Source organism: Archocentrus centrarchus, chromosome 16 (assembly GCF_007364275.1).
Source record: "Archocentrus centrarchus isolate MPI-CPG fArcCen1 chromosome 16, fArcCen1, whole genome shotgun sequence".
In the NCBI taxonomy this organism is placed as follows: Eukaryota; Metazoa; Chordata; class Actinopteri; order Cichliformes; family Cichlidae; genus Archocentrus; species Archocentrus centrarchus.
In genome coordinates, this window is record NC_044361.1 from 26,885,052 (window position 1) to 26,910,411 (window position 25,360).

Sequence of the window (25,360 nt, forward strand, 5' to 3'; positions counted from 1 at the left end):
ATCAGAAAGTGTGCCTTTGGATGAACCCTTCAAGATCTGCTCCCCTTTTTCACATTAAAAGGCAATAAGCACAGTCCTCAGTGGTGAACAGACCAAACTGAGTAGCACAGACCTTTCCTTTTAAATTATGAATAAGGCAGCCACAACTATTATTTCCCTGCTTGAGCAATTTTTGCTAACTCTTAATGTACTCCAGACACTGGAGGAATCAAAGTCCCTGTGGATTAGAAATGTTTTGATGACATTGTCCCCACAATGGGGAAAACTTCAGAGGTGATGCTGTATAAGAGTGATTCTATAATTAGGGGTACATTTTATATCAACCAAAAAAATGCAAAAGATTTTTTTTCTTCAGTGTTTTTTTTTTTTTAAATAATCGAGTTGTTTCCACAATATATACCAGTAATGTGCAAAATCCATTAATAGTCAAGCTTAATGACTTTTTGAAATATTTAAATGAAAAAACATTCAATTTATGATTTTATTAGCTGTATTAGGGACAAACCTTGTAACATAGAAGACATGAATGAGATACTACACATTTAAAAAAACAAACAAAATAAAAACATGAGTTTTAACGCTCTTGAGTCTGTTCACAAGAGGTTTTCTGAAGTTTGAGTTTCATAATGGATTTTCCATGCACTGATATTGTCAAGGACGAATTTTTTTTTTTAACACAAATCCACATTACACTGAGATAAGACTTAAGTTCAACATCCTTATGCAAGATTTCCTTCTCCAGAAATGTACCCCAACATTTTTATTGTAGTTCAGCCAACATTTCAAAGATTTATGACACAAAAACCAAAGTAACACAGTTAAAAGGAGAAAAAGAGAAACCTTTATTTCAGATAAAAACACTTTATTTTCTCTCTTTCAATAAATATGAAGCCCTTATCTTGTGCTGCTTCTCAGCAGAAGAGAATTTCATCTGCCTAAAACCCTTTTTTTTAATAGTGTATGTGTCACTGCAGTTGTACCACTGTGACTGTAATGATTTCAAGGAGCACTTTGCAGTTTTCCAGACTTACTTGTTATGGATCAGATTACACAAATGCCAGCAGGAATCCATCCTTTCAAACAACATCAAAATGAGCCATACCTCATGAAATCATTACTTTGTTGATGCAAGTATTGCTGAAGCTGATACAGATGATGTCAAAAAGCAAATGTTGCTTTAAGCAGGCTTTTTAAAAATCAAAAACACTCAATTAAAGCGTAAATTATGGCAGTGAGCTTAAACCCTGGTTCACTGTCAAGTGTAACATGGTTAACCAGTAACACAGTTGACTTGCCTTTCATTTTAGCCTTGATGCTAATATGTCGTCTCATGGCCTTAATCAATTTATGTGTAAATAAACTTTTTTCTACATTTTTGTAAAAATATTATCACAAGAAGATGTTGGTAACACAGTTGACAAGCAGTTAACATTTTCTATGTGCAGATAATAAGAATGAAGAAATATTAAAGAGGAGAAGAAGAAATTTACCACTGTGGATTTGAAATTTCCTTCACTGAAGGAACAGAAATCATTTGGTGTTGGCACTTTGGGGCAAACTGTTACTGAGTAAGAAGGGTCTTGTCAGTGGGTAAAACAGCTGACCGAGATTTCTCAGGCACAAACAAAGTGATTAATTTAATGCATAATAATGATTCAAATAGTTTTAAAACACCTTTTTCATGTTTTAATGATTATTTTGAACAAATAATGATAAAAATATTATAAAAAACGTGGATCTGTGAGTTAATTTGAATAGCAAAACTTGACATTTTGCAAATCGGACAGCAGAAAAAAGCTCAGTCTAGTATAGCATGCAGATTTTCTGTAATATAAGTAATGGAACCTGTTGCCATTTTTGGATTAATTGAAAAGAAATGTACCCCAATATAAAACTGATCATCGCTTGAAGTGAATTTTTAGTAAAACTGATAAATGACATGAAATGTAGTCCTAATTACAGAACAGAGCCTAAAGTAAAACGTTAACATGATATTGATGCTCAAAGTTGGCTGTAGATGAAATGGTTTTGAACAAAGATAAGATTTTGTCTTTTTGAACTGAGTGTAAAAATAATTTGGTTGCGGTTTTTTAAAAGAGCTTAAAGGTGTTTTTCATTCCTGATGACATCATGTAGCTATCTCCTGTACTTTTTAACTCGGTGTTTCTCAAACTGTGGGGCGCAGGGTCATGACAGGTGGGTCATGTGGAACAAATGTTGAATATCGGATTAATCCTCACCATGGAGCAAGGAAACTTTAGCGGGTACTAGCAGAGCGACTAGCGAAACTCTCCATCGTGCCGCCACTTCGACATCGAGGTGGAGGGTCGAAGTCGGGTATGACGGAAAAAGTTTGAGAACTACTGTTTTAACTTAATAAAGCTCAGGAGTTCTGGGAACCATACACATTTCAACCCATCATATGTACTTTGAGGGCCTGAAACTTGTAAAAATAATCATAGTATGGCTTCATTAAATATTTGGCTATGTCCAAAGATTATTTGAACACCATGTCAGGGTTCTAGCCAGCAGTTGGTCACCCATTGCGCTGGGCTGAGAATTTCAGCAGTTAGCTCCTGGACCAGATCGCTGTTTTAACAGTTAGCTAGTTACGCAGCCGTTACCATTAGCAAGCAGTTGTACGATCACGCCTGCTTGTGATTTTTTTTTTTTTTTTTCTGGCTAGAACTCTGCCCTGTGAAGGTTAGATATGTGTTAACAAGCTGCTGTAGTTAGCCTACTGAATTATCCAATAAAACAAGCAGCATACTGTCAGTTTGTGTTAGCTTAACCTACAGAAATACAGAAACCTAAAACTGATATATGGATATATATTAGTGACAAAATGCTGAACATGTAGGCATGTTGATTATCAGGATCCCAAAGCTTTCTCATTCTTCCTGCTGATGCCCCCATGTATTATTGCCAGTGGTATGAACTTTCGAGAAAGACTCGTGTTTTTGGTTTGACAGCTTATAAAAAATTTGTTTTTTATCTTGTTAGTAGAGCATCCCACTGCACAGAAACTTTTACACATTTATCGGCAGACAGAATCGACAGAGGCACCTTCACGCAACACAAGGCCAATAGAGAGCCATTAAGTGTTTTCCCCTCAGGTGTGGGACTTAATTACGCTTCATCTCTGTGCCCAAGTTGTAATGCTGAGGGATGATACCAGAAATCGTGCAAACTTTAACACCCATTTGGCCAAAAAAGCAAGAACTTGGGTTGTTATGTTTTCATATTTCCTTTTGTGCTTCAGTGCCAGCTGAACTCTTGTCAACCTTTTTGTTTCCTCTGTGCTTACATATAGTGCATTTTAATACAGCTGAATCCCATTAACGCTGTTTTCATTTCCATGCTTTTCCTGTTTCTGTTGTTAGATAGTAGAACGACTATGGAAAGTGACACAAACATGGCCTTTTAAGACTTTATTGTTAACAAGCCATATGCTTCCACTCTGCCCAGCTGAAATCTTGATGTTGTAACCATGAAGTTCTCCAACAAAATCACCATACACATAAGTACAAAAAGCCCAGCTGTGTTGTGACTTTTGCAACATTTGCATGTAAAATGATCCCATAGAGAGAAAGATCTTTGCATCTATATCTGCTTCCCTGCTGTCCCACATGTTGTGTACTGCTCCCATTTGCTGAGGGAAACAGCAGCTCCATTTGATTTAAAGCTTCAAAAAACCTGTTCAGAACAACAAAACTTGGTATCCAGACACTGAATGAATTTGGGTTGAAAGCTGAAATGTTTCTTCTGGTAACATATGAGATCATCATTAACTGGCTGCTTGTAAAGTCCCTAATTTTTCATTTGATAAAGAAAGAAGGTTGCAGCTTTATACTGAATCCATGGACTAGCTGGTTTGAGATCAACAGTAGCCATTTAACAGAGTGTTGCGGTAGCTGAGAAGGACCCTGTTTTAGGATGACTCTGCAGAATTGTCCCAGACTTGGAGGGCTTTGCAGAGAATGAGTGGCTCCTTTCTTTTAGGGGTCAAACTAATACAACAGCACAGCAACCTTTTGTTCCAGCCTTGCTCAAATGCTGTAGGCTGCTTATTGTCTATTTTCTGTTTCACTTTGTCTATTCTGCTTCTGTTTCTACCGCTGTCTCTTTTATCCCTCTGTTTTTTCCTCTCACCATGTTGCACCATCTTCTTTCCTTCCCATTGTTTGTCAGCTGGCATGCTGAGTGCTGTCAGCCTATCACAGATACTCGCTGTTTATTCGTCTTTATCTCTAAAAACAGGAAAACCCTTCAGTTTTTATCCTGTTGTGTGCAATCTGTCCTCCCTTTCATATCACTGAACATCATGCACTAAACAGGGCAGTGGCTCTGCTATTGCAGATGTGCAGGTTTTATCAATGGTTCTTTATTTGATCTGAACTTCAATTATGCAAAACCTTGTTGTCGGTTACTAATGTTCTGTTTTTTTTCACAGTTTTTATTTTTTGTTTCATTATTTGTTGTGCCTTTTTCTATGTCTCCTAGGTAACATTAAGAACACAGAGCCGTTGGATTCAAAGCGGCAGCGCGTTCACACCTTCTGGGTGACGGCCTTCGACTGTGGGAAGAACCGCGCTCAGGCTGACGCTCAAGTTGTTGTCACGGTCAAGCCGTCCTGCAAACCCGGCTGGATCGGTAATCTATTACACTTCTCTCTTTTTTCTGATCCCAGAACAAGTTTCATGAGACGTTAGACATACATGTGCTTTAACTGTTTAATCTTTTGCACTTTTTTTTTTTTTTTTTTTTTTGTGTGCGAACTTTCACTTTGATTTAGAAAGTGTGTGGGCTGCCACTTGGATGAATCACCTTTGCATGTTTAGATCAAAAGCTGTTTTAAAGAGGTGGTGTTGAAGCTAAGTTATATCAAGGGAAGGTAACTGCATAATTAAACTGTGGCAGTATATTTTTAGACCACACATACTACTACCGCAGTGCTACTTGGTTTTTCAGACAGTAGACTTTCTTTTCAGCATTAGCGGGTGGAATTTATTGACAGCATTTTTGATCTGTTAGTAGATATATTGCACAAAGGATGCTGAATATGGAGCTGTCAGGCAGGAGGAAAAGAGGAAGACCACAGAGGAGGTTCATGGATATAGTTAAAAGAGGACATGCAGAGGGTTGGTGTGACAGAGGAGGATGATGGGAATATGGTGAGATGGAGGCAGGTGAACCGCTGTGGTGACGCCTGAAGGAGAATTGTTCATTGCTGTTTAATTTTAGTATGCTTTCACATTTAAGCATGTTGGAGTGGACCTGACATTTAACTGAGATAGAAGTATATTGTATTACTGTGAAATCCCATTAAGTTCCCATACTTGAATCCAAAGCAGTTTTCTTCTCTCACACATATCGCACAAAAGGGAAATGTTTGCGTCAGATTCGTTCTCACTATTGTGGTTTAGCTGAGACATGACGCCCACTCCCTCACTGGGAATTTACTCGACAATTACCCGCGGTAATTCTCACATGGCTCCAATCAGATATCAAGCAGACTTTGTGCTAAGGTGCTTGGTGATCGGAGACCATTTAATGTCCGAGCTGTGTGCATCTGATGTTTGTGTTCTCCATTCAAATTCAAGTTCAGGCCTAAAGGACAAAGGTGGACATGGTTCAGATGCTAAAGGTGAAGCTTTTTATTAATTTTTTTTTTTTTTAGGATGGACCAAGCGTGTAGAATACACACCTGGGTCAGGCAGCATTCCCCTGTTCCCCAGCCTGCATTTGGAGACCTGTGAAGAGACCGTGTGGAACATCCAGGCCACCGTAGAGCTCCAGACTGGCCACATTGGGAAGGGCTGTGACAGAGACAGCTACTCTGACAGATCTGTGCGACGTCTATGTGGTGAGTTCAGGTTTACACCTTAAAACACATCAATCTATGGAAGTCATATCCTCTGCTTATTTGCATCACCTCTCTTTTTTGTATCAGGTGCTGTCAGGGGCGAAGTCGACCTTCTCCCACCTCCATCTCCTGCTGCTAACTGGACTTCGGCTCTGCCCACTCTCCCATCTTCTGATTCATCTCTGATCTTCTCCTTCAACGGCTCCAATCATGTCGCTGTCGTGCCCGATTCGGTCGTCTCTGCGCTATCCGGCGACCACTTCACCCTCCAGCTGTGGATGCGGAGAGGTGGTGCCAACATCCAGCCTGTGACCACGCAAACCAGAGGAAATCGCAAGGAGGAGGAGACTATTGTCTGCAGCACTGTCAAGAATGGTAAGCTCTGTGAATGATATTGTTTTTATAAACAGTATTACTTCTTTGCTGTTTTATCCACACCACAGTCATTTAAACCCTAAGAAGTTACCGTTTTTAACCACATGAGCTGGAGGGAAAATTATGCCCTGGGAAAAAAAAAAAAAAAAACTGTTTAAAGCTACTATCAAGGTGCTCTTGAGAGGAGCACTTAACCTCCAGCTGCTCTGCTTGTGCATCCAAGTGGAAAACAAAAGAAGAGTAAAACACTGTAATTGTGCCAGGAACAATATTATATGTAATGTGAATATTTTTGACTGTGTGACTTTGTAGGGGTGCAGTTTTGAGCAAGCTTTCTTTTTCACTGAAATTCATGGGTGAGAAAAACATAGCAGAGTTTCAGATTGAACGTAAACTCATTTTGTGCCTCTGCACCAACAACAGAAGCAGTCTGGGGCATTTTGTTTTCATGTTGTCTGCCGGTTATGTCCCATTCTCCTAAGCTTGATATCTTAGGAATATCTTAAGAGGTTATGGCACAAAGATTCGCTTTGACTATTGAACTGATTCATCTGATCCATCCATCCATCCATCCATCCATCCATCCATCCAAACAATCAATATATGATAAATAAAGTGTAGACTTTCAGCTGTAATTCAAGGGGATTAACAAAATTATTACATTAATTATTTAGGAATTACAGCCATCTTTATACATAGTCCCCCAATTTCAGAGGCTTAAAAGCAGTTTCATGGCTAGGTGAGGTCCGTTCCATTATTATTTCATGACAAATAAAGCAGACATAATATCTAAAGTTGATTCAAAGTGTTGAATTTGTTGTATTTTACAGCTTTTCAATGTAATTTTAAATATGAGGCCAAAACAGATGTCAGTGCAAGTGAGGGAGGCCATCATTAGACTGAAAAACAAAAAAAAACCCCAAAACAAACAAAATAAACCCATGTGAGAGATGAAATAAACTTTAGGAGTGGCCAAATCAGCAATCTGGTACATTATTAAAAGGAAGGAAGGCACTGACCAGCTCAGCAACACCAAAAGGCCTCAAAGACCACAGAAGACAGAATTATTTCCACGATCAAGAAAAGCAACGTCACAAAATCTAATCAAGTCAAGAACACTCTCATGAAGGTAGACGTATAATTTTTAAGGTCTACAATCAAGAGTCGTCTTCATGAATGTAAATACAGAGGGTTTCGAACAAGGTGCAAACCACTGAAGAAGACTTTGCCAGAAAGCATCTAAAAGAGCCTGCACAGCTCTGAAAAACAATGTTTGGACACATAAAACCAAGATGAACTTGTAACAGAATGATGGGAAGAGAAATGTGTGGGGAAGGAGAGAAACATCTCATGATCTGAAGCATACCACATCATCTGTAAGACATGGTGGAGGCACTGTTATGGCATGGGCATCTATGGCTGGTGATGTGACCTCTGATAGAATTAGCAGGATGAATTGTGAAGCTGTATGCTCTGCTCAGATTCAGCCAAGTGCTGCAAGATTGATTGGACGGTGCTTCACAGTGCAAGTTAATAATGACGCAAAGCATACTGGAAAAGCAACCCAAGGCAAAGAAATGGGATATTCTTTAGTGGTCGAGTCAGACACTTGATCTCAACCCAGTGGAGCATGTTGAGGGTGTGTATAAAGTATCCATATTTTAGAGTATAGCTTCTTTGCAGCCATATCCATATTTTGAAGTATCATCTACTGTCAGAATCAGCTTTAATAATCAAGCATAAATACTATAAACACTTGTTTGTTTCTTTGTTTTTTTTTTTACTTAATTCTGGGACATGAATATAAACTGCAGCTTCATTGGTTGTCGCAATCATGCAACAGCAAACCAGTAATTCTGCTCATTTCTTTTTATTCTCCTAAAACAATGCTGGATAATTTTCAGAAGTTCTGACAGGGCTGCACCAATTATCTTCTGTTTTTCTGCTCTCCTGCTCTACAGATGACTCGTTCTCCCATTACTCCCTCTCCGTCCACGGCTGCCGCCTCTCCCTCTTCTACTGGCCTGACGTCTCAGCCGCACGCCCTGTCAAGTTCTTGTGGAAACTGGAGCAGGTAACTGGAGGGAACCGCAACACTCGGCTTTGATGCTGCCAATTGCACAGTTTCTTCTGTATCTCTACCTTGAAATTAAGCTGAAATGGAAGAAATTTTGGTCATTAGTTTTTATGTCTGTGCCATGTCAAACATCTGAACCATCCCTCAGCTCTTTTACAGACAAGAATATTTGCACGCAGTGAAATGACAGTCCTATTGTTTATCTAGATAAAAGGCTTTTTTTCTTTCATCTCCCAGGCATTATCCAATGCAATCATTTAAATGTTTCATGCATGAACAGGATCTGTGCATCATCCATATTTACAAAATCAATTTCTGTTCTGACTATTTTGTGCAGTTAGTTCCCAGTAAAAAGGAAATGGAATAAAATGGAACTCATTTTCTGTTCTGATCAGACAGCATCTTCTTCCATTTACAGCACTGTAGTAAAACATGCAGTCTCAGCCTCGCACCCAAAGATGTGTGCTTCGCTGCAGAAACCTTTTATATATTAAAACATACTTCTTAGTTCTAAATTCATGTTTTTCATCATAAACTATCTGAGAGGTTAACAGTCCAGCATGCATCAGAATGAATACACATAGTGAGGTCTTTTGAACATTGATTGTGTGGCACACCTGTGTACCTGGCTGCATGGAAGGATGTAGTTTCATGTAGAGGGTGGAGGATGGGCTGGGTTTGTTTTGACGGAAACCACCGGTCTCAGACAGATTGAAGTCACATGGATTAAAGGATGCTGAGCTGATACAGAGAAGATTTGTTAAATCCCCTTGTCTGAACCTCAATATCTTATTACCCCGTCTCTCTTTTCTGCTCCCTCTGCCTTTATAATTCCCTTGTCATTTCTGTGTTGTATTCCTTCTGGTTTCACAATACTGATAAAGAAAGTTTGAATAAATGTCTGCAGGAATTTACACACAGGAAATTTTCACCTGTGTTCGAAAGTACATATACTCGAGTACTGGTTTAAGAATAATGTGAATTATAATTTTGACTTGTAGCTTACAAAAGGAAATGTCTCGTTGGGGGATACGTGTCTCTTGTTTAGGTTGTCAGCACTTCCACCAGCAAATTTTACCTCAGAACTCTGACACAAATTTAAAAGTATCTATTAATTTCTATTTACTTCCTACCAAAGTGGCAACCTTCACGGCCTAAAAATATTGTTGATCCAATCCACCCTAAACCTAAAAACTCAACTTCCTTAAGTAGGTATTTGAGACTGACTCCAAACATGAGTCAAACCCCTTAGACTCCCATGTTAAAATGCCCAACTTCACTTCACAGCTTTAAAATGCATGTTTCTAGCCAGATACAAAACTACAGTTTTGGCCTCTTAGTCAGTTTGCCCCTTCATAACATATGTGTGTGAATTTCTTTATAACTTAGCCTTTATTACTTAATCATGACTTAAACTGAGGACCATGGCTACTATGACTTGGGTGGATGCCGATACGAGCAGCTGTAGCTGGATGATATTAGTTAAGGCCTCACCTATAACTGGACCTCTCCACCGTTTTTGTGCTGTTGGTGCCTTTTGGAGCATTTTTAATAGAAATAACTGACAAATATTATGGCTTGCTCTGTAGTTAACTATAATTACAGAGGGTACAAAGAGTCTGTATTCCTGTTTTGGTCAGTAAGGGTTTATTAGTCTGTTACTTAGCATTAAATAGCACATATACTGTATGCACCTGTGTAGTGCACCCATACAGTTTATGGATGAGCTGATAACTTACCAATAAGCTTATAAAGAGATGAAATTAATATATTCTTTGGATGATGCCAAGAATTTGGTTCAGAACCACTGAGCTAAACGGAACAAATTATTTATTTTTATTTTATTTTATTTAGTAAAAGTGTTTCCTAAGCCACCTACAACAATAATAGGAGATACTTTTTATGCTGAACAGTATTAAACATACATTTTAATGCTGATACTTCTTCAACCTTCATTTTAACTTGGGCCAAGCTGTTCAATGGAGGGAGAGATCTGTACAAACTCAGGGAGAACATGCAAACTCCTCGGGGTTGTACGGTTATAAATGCAGGGCTTGAGAGTATTTTCATTGCTCTAGTGATACTTTTACTTAAATATAGGATCTAAGTAATTCTTCCAGCAAGATACTGTAATCATGTTGGTTCTGTGTTATCTCTGTCTAACAGGTGTGTGACAGTGAGTGGCATCATCTTTCACTCAGCGTCCAGTTCCCATCAGTGACTCTTTATGTGGATGGTGTGACCTTTGACCCCGCTCTTATCCACGACAACGGAGCCATCCCGAACCCCGCCCCTCGTCAGCGGATGTTCATTGGTGCCTGCTGGGGTGAGACTGACATTTTGTACATTTCATCCTAGCTCGATGAAAGGTTTTATTTCCTGTACAAAAGCTACAAGCAGCAGTTTGAATCCTCCTTTTGATTCCTCCATCACTGAAATGTCATTTAAATCCAACATCAGCAAAGATAGCAGGATGCAATTTCTGGCAAGTTATGAGTCTTCATGAGACATCTCAAGACAGGCCTCTGAGACATTTCACACCGTGCCTTTTCTCCCCTTCATTTCACTCAGTTATAATTCAGTTGATGCGTCTTGTCTTTGAGGGCTAATAATATAACTGACTTATCAATTATTCAGGGCAGCAGAACAACACGAGGGCCAGACAGCTATCAGCCACTTACACCCAAGCCGCTGGTTAAAATGGGAAGCTCTGGCTGCCAATTAGCAGTGAAAAACACATAAACACACACACACACACACAGTCACTCTGTTGCCTGCATGGCAGCAGCTGCTGCTCAATAATGAGGAGATGCTGCATTTTTTTTGAAGATTGTCAACAGTTTTCTTGCTGCTTGTGTTTCTTGTTCTTCCTGTCAATCTTTGGCACCCTCGGATTTTCTCTCACTTGCTCTTCAAACCTCTCTTGACTCAAATATATTTCTCTGTGCGCCTCATTGTTTTGTGTTTTTCTCTTCCCCTCTCGCCTCTCTGCCTGCTTCGCCGCTTTCCCTGCAGAGCCCGAGGAGAAGCAGAAGGAGATACTAAACAATACCATCCCAGAGGGTAAAGACTCAGGTGACCTCCTTGTTTCACACTGTTGTCAGCATGATGGCGTGCAGTCTGCTTTTTTGCTGTGTCATTGCTGGTACAATTTTAACGTGCGTATACAGAAGCTTCATGGGATGATATCTTGTCTGTTCACACTTTAGTGAAGTATGTCGGCAGTTACCATGGCCTGCTGTCTGGGGTGACGGTGCGTCCTGGCAGCGTGGAGCCTCACAGCGTGGTCGAGTGTCTGTACGCCTGCAGGGAGGGGCTGGACTTTGGGGATCTGGAGACTTTGGGCTCTGGCATGAAGGTAACACCTGAGGGAGCTCTAAGCTGCCAGATCAGGCACCTCCAGTTATTAGCTTGTTTCTCAGATATTCCCATTAAAACACAGCTCTTCTCAGCACACCATGCTTTATTCTCCAAATCTTTTTAGCCGATTCAGTGAGGATTGAGGTTGTTCATGGTTTATGAACAATCTCTTCATATGCAGTCCATTTATTACAGCTGGGATACGACAGATGTACAAAACAATATTATCCTTGAAAATCCAAATCATTTAACAGTATAGTAAACTTTTCAAAAATACTCTTTACAAAACAAGATCCCATCAGTCACTTGGTGGGTTAAATGTTGAAGATGAATCTTAATTTTTCAATAAAAAACAGACACTGCTTCTTTCTTCTCAGTTTGCAGACCTGCCTTCAGCTTCTGAAGTCAGTCTGTTGTCTCACACACCTTTTTTAGTACATTATAATAGCTGCTGATTTAACCCTCCCAAACTTAAAGTGTCCCGTATAAAAATCCAAAACATTCACTTATAAGGAACATATCTGTACATCATCAGTTCATCTGTTTTTACAACAGTCGATATGTTGGGGCAGCAAGGCGGGGGAGTCACCTCACAGAGAAGGTTCATGGTTTGAACCCCAGCTGGGGCCTCACTGTGTGGAGCTTGGTTTTCTCCACCCTCTTCCCACAGTCCAAAGAGCAAGTTAATTGGTGGTTCTAAATGAATTTATGTTTAGGCTGTGCTTTGAGTGATCAGTAAGTATAGAAAAATACTAGTGTAAATCATACTTGTGTGTTTAGCTTGTTTAAAAGAAAATGTTGCATCTTAGGTGCAGAAACAATAAGCTTATAAAGAGATAAAATTAATATTGAGCAAAACTGAGTTCAGCATACAGGTCCTGCACTCCACATCAATCCTAATTTCTTATGTGGCCTCTTGGGAAAATTGCCCATCCCTGTGCTGGATGATTCAGGCAGGATCACCTGATCCAACCCTAACCATAAGCTTTATCAAAAAGGACAGTTTTAAGCCAAATCTTGAAACTAGAGAGGTTGTCTGTTCCCCGAATCCAAACAGGGAGCCGGTTCCACCTTGTTTCATTAGTTTATGTACATCAGACATAGAAACAGTAGTTACATAACCTTAAAAACAAGCCACATTTTAACCATGCCCATGTGCACAAGTGCCACACTTTAACAAACTGATTGTGTTTTTAACTTCCTGTAGTGGTGGGTTGGCTGTTTTTGAGGCATTTATATTTAAAATTCATGCATTGTTTGAACTGATTGTGATAGATATTTCCTCTGTTATCTTGAATGGGATTTTCTTCCCCTAGCATATATTTATGGCCAGTTCCATAAATAATTAGACAATAACACATGTTTTTTTTTGTTTGTTTGTTTTTTCCTGTAATTTGGCCTCTGTGGTTTACCACCACAGTGTATTTAAAGCACACAATCAGGATGTGATTGAAGTGCGCACTTTTAGCTTAAAATCAAGAGGTTCAACAAAAGAACTGCATTGACTCTTTAGGACTTAGAGCTGCTTTTCAAAAAGATGTTGATGCAAGTGAAGGCCATCATCAGGCTCCCAAATACTTATGTACTTGACTGTATGTGTGCCATTGGGATTGTTTTCTTTTATTATAATATTTCCTACCATGAATCTGTTTCTCCTACAACCTTTCATGGTTTTTTTTAGAGGAACAGGCCCATTGGTGTTGCAAGGGTAATGGAAAGCAACCCCTCTAAAATGTTTGGGTTTTTTTTTACATTATAGGCATTGAATTTCCCACTTGTAGTCACTGCATTGTTTTACAGTGAACATGTCTAACAAACCTTGTACAATACGTACTGCTGCTGCAGCCTTGAGGCAGATATTTAATGTGACAATGAAAGCAGCTTGGAGACAAGTCCTTTTTGCTTAAAAATATTTGAAAACCATAATAAATGACATTTTGGAATATCTGACACAGATAAAGGAAATTGTATAGGCATGCAAAACACACAAAAAAATTCCTTTCTAAAATTTTATAAGGCCATAAATAAGGCCAAGTTGCCATTTTAGTTGCTAAAATAGCTTGGTCGCTTAAGGGTTAACATGAGCTTACATACCTGCCTGGAAATTTTATGTAAATTAATATCAACATGCTTCTCTTTTGACCCTCCAGGTTCATGTGAACCCCAGCCAGTCTGTGTTAGTGCTGGAGGGAGACGACATCGAGAGCTTTAACCGTGCAGTGCAGCAGGTCACCTACAGAAACTCTCTACGCTTCGCCACCCCTGGAGTCCGTCCGCTCAAGCTTACCACCTCCCTCAGGTACAAAAACACACAGATGAGTGTGCATAAACCTCAGTAATATTACATTATAAGACTCAGTTAGAGAGAGATACTGATTTCACATCCCTTGGCCCGAATGTCATTTAAATGCAAGGCTGCAATCAAGAACCTCCTGCAAGACAAATTTGCTATCTAACTACATTCATGTCCTTTGAGTGAAAACAAAACATTCGTGCTATTTAGACATGATTTGAGAAAAGCAGGAAACAAAGTGGAGCAGTAGAACATGACAGAGGCAGAGAGAAATGTAAATGATCACACTGGAAAGCTCCCAACAGCAGAAATTGAGTTTGAGCAGCTGAGTTTGTCAGATGAAGTGTCACTCACTGAGCTCCACTGCTGCTTTCTCCTCTGACATTGAACTCATCAAACGTGGACCATGACTCGGCTGCGATAAGGACGGATGTGGGATGAGAGAGACGATTATATAGCGAACACAGACTGTCAAAACAAGTGATAACGGGGAATTTCTTATCTCTCTTTGCATTCAGCCACCCAGTAACTTCTTTGGTAAACTGCAGTTTTGTTTTGTTTGTTTTTTTATAGTTGTCCTTAATTGCAAAACAGCCATTAAATGAAAACTGTGTCTTTATTATTTGCTGTTGATGTTGTTGTTGTTGATATGCACAACACAGCGCTGCTCAGCTCGTGCACAATCCCTGAAAAATAACCCACACTGGTTCAGTGTTAATCATACTGAGTCACCTGGCTGTGAGATAAAAAGCACACAAACTCTGTTTCCGGGTCAGTGCTCCGCTGTGCTTAACAACTGTGAACTGGCTCTCCGGCTTTTGCAGTCACTTTTAGCTGATGAAAATTTAATTCACCCAGGCAGAGCACCACATATACTTTGTGGTATATTGTGTATTTATACTCAAAATAGCGGCCTGCCGACAAATCCCATCTGATCAAACTCTCAGCCTGTGCAGATGTCCCTGTTGCTGTCTTTGTGGGCTGCTGTTTTCAGCGTTTGTTTATAAGATTATAATCATTATCAGACCAAGAGTTACGCTGGAGATTATTTTCTCCAACTAACTGCTTTTACGTTCCCGAGGATTCAAGGTCATGCACAGATTTTTTTTCCCCCCTTAGTTTCTGCTTAAGTGTACCAGAGATGTTTTTATTTTTTTTACTTGAGCATGTTTTATTGCGTGTGTGAAGATTAGACTGATTTGAGGCCAGGAGTTACCCAGATGGCTGAACAGCAGGCCCTTCTGGAGAGGCTGATAGAAGCAGCTGCTCCCTCTGATAGTGGAAATATAACACACACACACACACACAAAGCTTAATTCCCTTTCAAATAGGATGCTGAATTTTAGTGCAGATGAATAAATATGTGTCATCAGTCTGCCATCCATCTGATTTGCTCGTCTTTTCTGGCAGGAAAATAAAATTTGCAACAGCAGAGCTGCTGAGGTTTGACATTTGCTCTTTTTTTTGTGTCACAAACAGACAGAAGTTAACATGACTGTGGTAGAAATAGGTGGAAATGATTGGGAGGAGAGAGCTGTGGATGTAGACCTTTTTATCATCGTGTCTCAACACCACGCGGTGAAGATGTCAGGCAATTTGAAGACAAGAGTAAAAATTTACAGTCATGCTGCAGTTGAGCTTTGCTAGCATCAGGAAACTTGAAGAGGAAAGTGCTGCACAACAAGGGTTGTAGAAAGGTGGTGATCAGTGATAGAGGAGAAAAAAGTGTGCCACACTGTCTCTTCTCTTATATTCTTTGTATTATCCTATACTGTCATTCGGCCTTGATTATTGATCTCGTGGAAGGCCTAAGATCTGAAACTTTATCTGAAACATGGAGAATTGCATGACATTTACTCGAAACATCAGGATGCTAACATGCCCACATTGTCAATTGCCAATTCAGTGTTTACCTAAAAATAGCAATGGTAATATTTGCATTAACACTAAACACAATGTTCCCCTTGAGCTGATGGGAATATCGCAAAGTTAGAAACTTTTTGAAAAAACATTGATTTGGATCTCATAGATCTCACTTTATGAAAAGGCAAAAAGAGTTTTTATTATAATTACATTTATGTAATCATAGAGCTAATTCTTAGCCACAATTATCACAAGACCTTGTGGTTTGTTTCTCTAGAGATTTGTGTGTGGGAGACCCATTTCATGTGTGAAGTGGAAGAATAACTTGTGCAATGTCTAATAAACTGTCTTAAGTCATGCTACTTGAGTCGGCATCAGCTGAGTCTTAACCCTTTAAGCCCTTGACTATTTGTTTCTGATTTTCATCTTAAAAAAATCCCCCTATCAGTAAGAACCCCACAACTTTAAGGCCAAAAGGAACAACCATGTGCTGTGAAAGAAACACAGGAGACAGTGAAGTATTTAAAAAGTTAGATGCAAAAAGCAAAACTCAACATTTTTATCTCTGGTTCAATAAACTGTACTGAACAGCTCAGTCACACCAGAGTAAAAATAGGACAGCAACCTCCTCGCAGCTAGGAAATATTGTTGGTTGCCCGGTGATTGCATTGAATATTTTTTGCTAAAGGGGAATGATTGCAACTGGTTGCCTAGAGGTTGAGCGCCCAACACTCGCGACCTCTGGGTGGCCACTTGTGATCACGAAACAATTGTGCAATCTCCAATCACACTTGAACAGATTGGTGAAGGTTTGCAGATAATTGCCAACTAATTTGGAAACACAGCGTGTATTTCCCATCAGTTGGCAAGGAGGGTCCTGCACCAAACACCTCCTTGTGAGATCTTTGGTCACTAGCAATTGTCAACTTATCCATAAATGCTCACCTGCAAAGTTGTAGTGAAGCCTGAAAACGTGTGACACAAACCAGAAACAGAGAACATTCGCCTTCAAAGTAAAAGTTGTCTTGTCGTGCCAACTGGTTGGGGAGTGCACATTTCCTAGCAACTGGTGGTTTCCCGGGGCTGCCAAAGGGCCTTTGGGCCTGTGTGACTGAGGCATTTGTAATCATTGATGTCTGTGGACTAAAAATTCGCAACTGCATCTCTACCTGAGTTGATTCAGCAGACAATGATGCACAGCCACGTTACACCATTTGAATCACAGCCTCTTCACTGAATGTTCAACACTGAAAACTTCTAAAAAAAAAAGGAGGCACATTTAATAACAGATGGTGGTCTAATGTCAGTAAAGGGAGTTTCAGGGTTAAAAGAGTAGGTAGGTTTGAAAATTGAGTTTGATTCTCCATTTGAACTGCTGGCAGTCAAGTTGCTTTGTGTGTAATGTAGGTGCCATGTAAAGGAGAGATGAAAGAAATTGTGGAATAAAAATATATCTGGATCGGATGCATCTATTTAGATACTTTTTAAAAACTGTTGATCATGAGTCTGACAGTGTTATCAAGCGAGTACTCCAAAACCAATAACCTGTGAGGATGAAGGGCAGTAATGTGTGAATCCAATTTCACTAAAATACAAAATATCAACCACATGGTGACATAAAATGAAAGAAAATATCATCAAATGTAAAAGACATCATCCTCTGTGAGCCAGGGCAGTACCTGCAGAAATACTTGATACTCTGCATCAAAGCCGTGGGAGTTTATTTAGCATATACCAAAGAAAATACCTCTGTCTTATCCCTCTGACCCCTTGCCAGATGTTTCAACGAGGAGAGCTGCCTGTCCTTGAAGCAGCTCGAAGGATACTTGGTGGTTCTGCAGCCTGATGCTCCTCAGATCTCTTTGTCCGGAGTTGGGCCTCATCTGGCCCGTCCAGCTCCCGAGTTCGAAGGTCCTCGCGGTGTCCCTCTCTTCCCTGAGCTCCGGATCGTCTGTTCCCTGTCTCATGCTGTCAACACAGCTGCACAGGGGATGGAGGGTGGAGGTGTGTTACCTGTCATCTATGGTCTAATTTAAGGAGATTAAACAACAGATTCTGTAGTCTGCACTCACTTTTGTCTTAACTTGTGTCATTATTTGAGTTTTACCGTCTATATTGTCTGCTAGCTCTGATGTCTGATGCCGTGGCTCACACTTTGGATGGGTGTGAGGTCCAACCACTGGGGGAGGAGCTAAATCCAGAGAGGGAGGAACTTCTAGTAGACATGGATGTTGTTCGAGAAAGGGGACTGGAAATTATCAATACAACTGCTTATATTGCCATCACAGGTAAAGATTGAGCACAAGCCTCTTTTTCTTTCTGTTTGTTTGTTTTTATTTTTGTTTTTACCAGATGTGCTTCCTTTAGCTGAAAAAAAAAAGTTAGGCAGACTTAATTTAAATACGTAAAACCATAATTTTTCAGATAATTTGAACTTAATGCTCCTCATATATTTCACCATTGCTTTTCACAGTCAAAACTTGGGTAACCTTATTGGTATAACTTGGGTACGATTTTGTCAGAAGAAAGAAAAGCTTGTCATAACAGTGTGATTCAAATATTGCTAAGTCTTGATTGAATATTAGATTAATAGATCAGTCACATACTCCTTTTATCTCCTCCCGATTTTCTCTGCTGCCTCTGTCTTGTCTGTCTTTCTGTGCCGTCCTTTCCTCTTTTGTTTGTTTATTTGTTTGTTTTGCACCTCCACCAGGTGCTGAATCTATCTCTGTGTATGAGGACGTCCTTCGCTCTGTCCGCTACCGACTGGCTAAAGGCTCAGCTCGCTTTGAGAGGCGATTCCGCCTGTCCTGCTCTGAGATGAACGGCAGATACACCAGCAATGAGCTGACTCTGGAGGTGAAGAGAACTATCAGTCACAGTCATATCAGTCTTTGACACTGTCAGAGGGGCAGCACGGTTGCATGGCAAGAAGGTCCTGGGTTTGAATCTACCATCTGGCCGGGTTGTGTGGAGTTTGCATGTTCTCCCTGTGTCTGCGTGGGCTCTCTCCAGGGTACCCTGGCTTCCTCCCACAGTCCAAAGACATACAGTTAGTGGGATTAGGTTAATTGGTGATTCTAAATTGACCATAGGTGTGAATGTTAGTATGTCTGTCTCTCTATGTTAGCCCTGCAACAGTCTGGTGAACTTGTCCAGAGGGTACCCTGCCTCTTGCCCCGTGGTAGAAGGGATAGATTTCAGCCCCCTTGCGACCCTGAATTCGACAAGTGGAAGAAGATGGATGGATCACTGTCAGAAATGACAATGCCAAAATCTGTCACGTAACATCTGAAATCATATAAAAATCTTGTGGATTTCAGCCTTGAGCTTTAGGAATGGTATTTATGTATATAAAAGCTAGGATCCATTCATATACACACACTGTTGTAGTCCTGGGTTGGACCTGATTTTGCCTGCAGAACTGTCTTAATTCTTCACAGCAAAGATTCAACAAGGTGCTGGAAACATTCCAGTTTGCATGTTCAGGAATTTTGGTCCATATTGACACGACAGCATCACACAGTTGCTGCAGATTTGTCGGCTGTACTTCCATGATGTGAATCTCCCATTTCAAAATGTCCCCGACACCATTACACCACCAGAAACCTGAAAAGTTGATACAAGGCAGGATGAATCCATGCTTTCATGTTGTTTACACCAAATTCTCACCCTACCATCTGAATGTTGCAGCAGAAATTGAGATTCATCAGACCAGGCAACATTTTCAATTGTCCCTGTAATGAATGTTGCCTTCCTATCAGCTTGAAGCAGTCTGAACATTCTCCTCTGACCTCTGGCATCAACAAAGCATTTTCACCCAGAGAACTGCCGCTCACTGGACTTTTTTTTTTTTTCTTCAGACCCTAGAGATGTTGTGTGGGAAAATTCCAGCAGATCATGAGTTTCTGAAATACTCAGTCCAGCCTATCTGGCACCAACAACCACGCCCCTTTCAAAGTCCCTTAAATCCCCTTTCTTCCCCATTCTGATGCTCAGTTTGAACTTCAGCAGGTCATCTAACCCATGTTTCAATTTTCTACTTCTTTTTTTTTACTGTTGCTTTAACAAGCTGTTGAACAGGTGTACCAACAAAAATGTATATTCTAATGATGATGTGAGTTGCAATTACAGCTGTTGTGAGCGAGCAACACAGTTTAACTACACAGCCAGTGGAGTCATTCCTGCTTTGTTTTTAATTCCCTGTAGGTGAACTTCCTCCACTCTTTGGACAGTCTGTACCACCCGTCCCACCTGCTCGCTTCCCAGCAGCAGTTTCTCCATCCGTCCCACCATGCTGGAGAGTTGAGTGGACACACCCTTCCCAATCCACACCGCAACTCAGGTGGCATTTCTTTTTTCGGTTTATTTTGTGTTCCTGCAAAGAAACTATTATTTATATTGCACCTTTTTTTGCATGTCGTCTTAAAATGAGTCACCATAAAAGATAAGAAAATGGCAATGAATTCCACAAGATATAAGTATTTAAAACAAAAGTAAATATAAATTAGCCTCAAAAACAGCCCAACAGATGCTTTTTCCAGTCTTTTTTTTAAAGGTTACTAAGGTCTACAAAAATGTTACAATTTAGGAACAACAATGACAAAAACACACTCTTATTAAAATCCTTGTAGCAAGAAGCTGCCAGCAAACTAAACAGAGGACCTTATGGTGATTCAAAGCTACAGTAGTTCTCTAAATGACCTCTGAATGTAATCACAAGAATTTAATGTAAAAGATAAAAGATCCTTAGGAATAGGTTATAGATATAATGTATAGCAGAGGTGCCAAACATGTGGCCTGGGTGCATGAACCAGCCAACTCACTGCAGAGAAGGAGGGTCCAAATTTTGAATTCGTCAGTGTTTTGCATTTTGCTACATTTTGTTCCAAGGACTGAGCGCGTCATGAGAGTGGGTTAAACTGTTATTTTATCCATTCAGAGGTCTGAATCATTGTCGATTTTACAGACTTCTTACTGACAAAGGCTTTTATTTGAGTCACCGCAGTAGGATTTCTTTGCAATGACAGCAGACTGACTGAATGAGGAAAAAAACAGAGACATATTTGACTTTTTTTTTCTTAAAGACACCTCAGGCTATTCGTCATCTATTTTGTAAATGGATGTTTCATTCACTGTGAATGTTTTTACATCTTTGCTGTAAAAGAAAGGGGAACGGCTTTTGTTGTAGAGTGTTATGCAGTGGTTTTACTGCTCCAGCCCACTGAGATCAAATTAGCATATATTTGCCCCATAATCTAAAATGACTATGCAACACCTGCTATATAGTTTCAATAGACTTTTGGCAAATCTTATTTTATTACTCAAAACAACAGCAGATTGTGCATTTTCAACCTTTAAATAACATGTGGAAGTGAGAATTAAAGGGAGCAGGACAGTGAATGACTCAAAATTGAACTATAGTCCTCATGTTCACTGGAGTGAAGGGTCATGTTACCCAATCTGTCATGTTTTAATAATTCTGAAGAACAATTGGCACAGAGAAAGAAGCCACATCGGGTTTTGGGTGCACTTGCAGTAATGATCAGTTAATTGCTGTGGGACTTGGTCTTTTCATAGGATTATAATTGGAAAATTATAGCATGATTCTTTCATTGTGGATTGACTGTAACACAGAATCATTGCTGTGTTTTATTCTAGTGGTTCCCGGAGCAGCAACCGTCATCATAATGGTGTGCGTAGGTTTCCTGGTTGTGATGGTGATCCTGGGCGTTTTCCGAATCCGCTCCATCCATCGCCGAGGTGAAGGTGCTAGAGGGGGGGCTAAGGAGGGTAGCAGTCAGTGGGACGACTCTGCGCTCACCATTATTGTCAACCCAATGGAGGTAATAATGATGTTTGTGAGACTGTAACAGTTTCCTGTGTGCTTGGATCTGTTCAAAGAAATGCGGTTATTTACCCTAATATGGAAGAATCTTCAGAGACCAAATGTGATAGATTGCAGGAACAAGTAAATGTATGGGTGTGGATAGGATAACTTACAAAAAAATGATGACTGAGAGACAGGATTGTCGGCCCCTTTAATTTTCTTTGGAGAATTTTAATACATCGGCTATAATCTTCTTCTTTAAGTTGGTCGCTTTCGGGGTCGTCACAGCAGATCATCTGCCTCCATCTCACCCTCTCCCTAGCATCCTGCTCTGTCACACCAACCCTCTGCATGTCCTCCTTCACTAGCTCCGTGAATCTTCTCTGCGGTCTTCTTTTCCTCCTGCCTGGCAGCTCCATCTTCATCGTCCTTCCTCTGCACATGTCCAAACCATCTCAGCCATGCCTCTTTGTCTCCAAGTTGCTCAACCTGATTTGTCCTTCTGATATATTCTATATTTCTAATCCTGTCCCCCCTACCTTCAACTCTGCCTCCTGTCTTTTTGTTAGTGCCACTGTCTCCAATCGTATCATCAGCTATGACACAAAGTCAAAATAACAGGAAGATGGTACATAAATAGTTGGTTAATAGGCAATCTGGGAACTCTTCGGCTAGTCCGCAATCTTTGAGTGATCAATTTTTCAGAGCTTCCAGTGTAGTTTTGATATCCAGAGAGTGGACAATGGGTATCCAGAACAAGACTTCCAGTTCCATGCAACAGTTGTACAGATACATTAAAAAAGAATGAAATGCAAATCATAGTCAGTCAAATATCCTGTTCTTTAGTAATTATCCTGGAGCAGCAAACACGATTCAAAAAATCTACAGGTGACAAAAAGCTGCAGCAGTTCTTGAAGGTGGTGCCTGAAAATGTTTGAACTGCACCACTAAAATCTACCCTGACCACGACATTTGTCGATCACTGATTATGAATGCAGTTATGGAATTGCACTTCATCAGCTTGCCTGCAGACTTAGTCCTGGGGAAGCAATGACCAGTTGATTAGGGCTTTTGGTGTAGCCAGGATATCCAGGACAAGACTTCCTGCCCATACAGACTGCTGAAATGTGATATGCCTCTAGTGCCAAAAATGATTGTCCTTTGCCAACAAATTATGCATTTTCATATGTAGATATATGTTTATAGAGATTAGTTAATAGACAGGGAACTGATGATAACTGGTGATCACAGTCCGTGCTCACGCTTCATCCACTTCTTCTGGCCCTTTCTTTTTCACAGTCCTACGAGTCTCGTATGGGCATTTCTGCCGACACGGAGGGCGAGGGGGAGGAGGATGAGGAGGCAGTAGAGTCACCTGATGATGCAAGCGATGACCAGCGAATCATCATCAAGAAGGAGGGAAGAGAAGGCAATGCCCGCCGCTACTGAGCCACATGTATCTCTGCACCAGTTCTCATGGAAACCACAACCCAGCTCACCAGTCACACACTCCAACACTTTTAATATCAACGAACGACTAGTATAAGGAATGTATGCTTACAAACACAACGCACAACACAGTCACTGTAATACTCCTGACACTCAACGCCATATGTGACCTATAGCCAACAACGGGCTGTTGTTCTCCACCTAAATGTTCAGTGGCACAATGTATACAGCTAATGTAATTTAACCACCTGACTAAACCCCCACCAAATTTGTATGTGGTGCACCAGTGCTAAATCACAAAATGGTCATGTGTCTGTATAGTGTACTGGTTGAATGAGACTGTTTTATTTAAAAAAAAAAAAAAGAGTAACAATAAGATTGTATTCTATCTTTTGTTATCGAACACAGAATGAGATCTTTACAAATTGTAAACAGGGACAATTTGTTGCAACATGTAGACCTTGAGTAGATCTGTAGACACAGGCCTTGATCCTGACACATCTCTTTATCAGACTGACCCGACAAGTCTGTGCACAAGCTCTTTTCTCTCTCTGCATCTTCTGTCGATACATTCCTCAGCCACGTCCAAACGCAGAGTGAAGACAGTGAGGTCAGACATCACGGTCACGTATTCATAATAAGTTCACAGGAGCTTTGCGCTTGTTTCTGTGAGAGTACTTTCTCCGTTATGTTTTATTTGGAAGTTATTTACCACACACCTCATCCTTAACCCAAGCTGGCACTTCTGCGGTTCTCCAAGAGTGCAGAATGAGAGGCCCTCGGTGTGGTTTCTGCTTCAAGCTCGAGTCTTTGCAAAGTTTTAGCTTGTGCCGCAAATTGATGAAACATCACCACGTACAATAAAGCTGGTGTAACCTGACCTCTGAGCCCCCCCTCACAGTGACCGCTGGAATGCCTCTAAATGACTCTGACTGCACTGTTTGACTCACTGCACACTGCTCTTACAGTAACTACAAGACGCCACATGCACACACAAACAGAAACGCGCAGACACACTCCATAACACTACCCCTGCTGTTTCCAGAATGTCCGCTCAGCTTGGGCAGTTTTGATTGTATTGATTGTAATGAATTTTCTGTACATACAATGATGACTATTATGATATTATTGTTATTACTATTATTATTGCAGCCACACTTTCTCTTTATCTGCACATTTCGAGAGAAAGCCGATCATCATTTACTTTTTCCCATTTAAATAATCACCTTTACAGCATCGAAAAACAGTATAATAATAATAATAATAGTAGTAGTGATAAGGATGATAATCCCTGGCTTGATGAGTGTCTCTTAATTTGTGTGTAATATTGTTGTAATTTAAGAACTTGTCGATATCTGAATCACAGAAAAAGGAGGGCACATTGTTGTGATACCTAAAAGCGTCTCACTCATTTCATCTCGCACACTTCCTTTTTTTTAACATTTCAAAATAAAGCCTTTTCTTTCTTTTCTTCTCTTTTTTTTAATGATTGCATTTCATTTCCACTCCATTTGGTATCTTCGGTTTAATGAATGTACAACTGTGTGCTACTCCTCACCTTTCCCTGCCCCGCCTCCACCTTTTCCCTTCACCTCTCCCTCACTGTCCCTCTGTGTCTCTTGCTGTCCGTCTGTGTAGCCTATCAATGTGCAGTGCTAACGCTGTCAGTAAATAAAAGCCTGTTGTTTTTGAGTGTGATCTTAAGAAGGAATAAACATTGCATTGATTAAGAACTTATATTATTACTATGTTACTATTCGAACATTACCTGTAATTATTGATACAATGACAAAATGGATTATGCTAACTAATTGTTATTAAGAACTGTCAGAAAACATTGCAAAATTCATAATAAAAACACTATATGACGTCTCCATGAGAGGGTTTTCTTGTTAGAGTGGGTTTCACACTGAAATAATATTGTAAATACGAGTTTGCGCATGAAATGTAACTTTGAAGAATTGAGCTTATAATACACCAATACAGTATGTGATTAATAATTATATACACATCATAAAACATTACACAGGCAGGGAAACACTGGGGAACTAAAAACCATCCATCCGTCCTTTTTCTTCCGCCTATCCAGTTCAGGGTTGAAGGGGGGGTTGGCGCCTATCCCAACTGTCATAGGCGAGAGGCATGGTACACCACAGTCTGTCACAGGGCTAACACAGACAGACAGACAACCATTTGCACTCACATGCACACCTATGGGCAATTTTGGGGTCACCAATTAACCTAAAC

General features: G+C 40.2%; 1 protein-coding gene across 4 annotated transcripts in view; it reads left to right on the forward strand.

Annotated features, from left to right (window-relative positions):
• Positions 1–24,987, forward strand: part of clstn3 (calsyntenin 3) — a 31,118-nt gene extending 6,131 nt beyond the window's left edge. The window contains exons 6-20 of one of the 4 annotated variants that reach the window (XM_030749649.1): positions 4,504–4,653; positions 5,681–5,866; positions 5,954–6,241; positions 8,203–8,315; positions 10,485–10,644; positions 11,334–11,393; positions 11,528–11,676; positions 13,829–13,977; positions 17,612–17,838; positions 17,961–18,122; positions 18,548–18,693; positions 20,044–20,179; positions 21,496–21,516; positions 21,655–21,680; positions 22,964–24,987. In XM_030749649.1, the coding sequence (XP_030605509.1) occupies positions 4,504–4,653; positions 5,681–5,866; positions 5,954–6,241; positions 8,203–8,315; positions 10,485–10,644; positions 11,334–11,393; positions 11,528–11,676; positions 13,829–13,977; positions 17,612–17,838; positions 17,961–18,122; positions 18,548–18,693; positions 20,044–20,179; positions 21,496–21,516; positions 21,655–21,680; positions 22,964–23,113 (2,123 nt within the window). In that variant the 3' untranslated portion in view covers positions 23,114–24,987. Of the gene's footprint in view, positions 1–4,503; positions 4,654–5,680; positions 5,867–5,953; positions 6,242–8,202; positions 8,316–10,484; positions 10,645–11,333; positions 11,394–11,527; positions 11,677–13,828; positions 13,978–17,611; positions 17,839–17,960; positions 18,123–18,547; positions 18,694–20,043; positions 20,180–21,495; positions 21,681–22,963 lie in introns of all 4 variants that reach the window. The other 3 variants (XM_030749647.1, XM_030749650.1, XM_030749648.1) reach the window with 3 other exon arrangements.
• Positions 24,988–25,360: the final 373 nt, after the last annotated feature.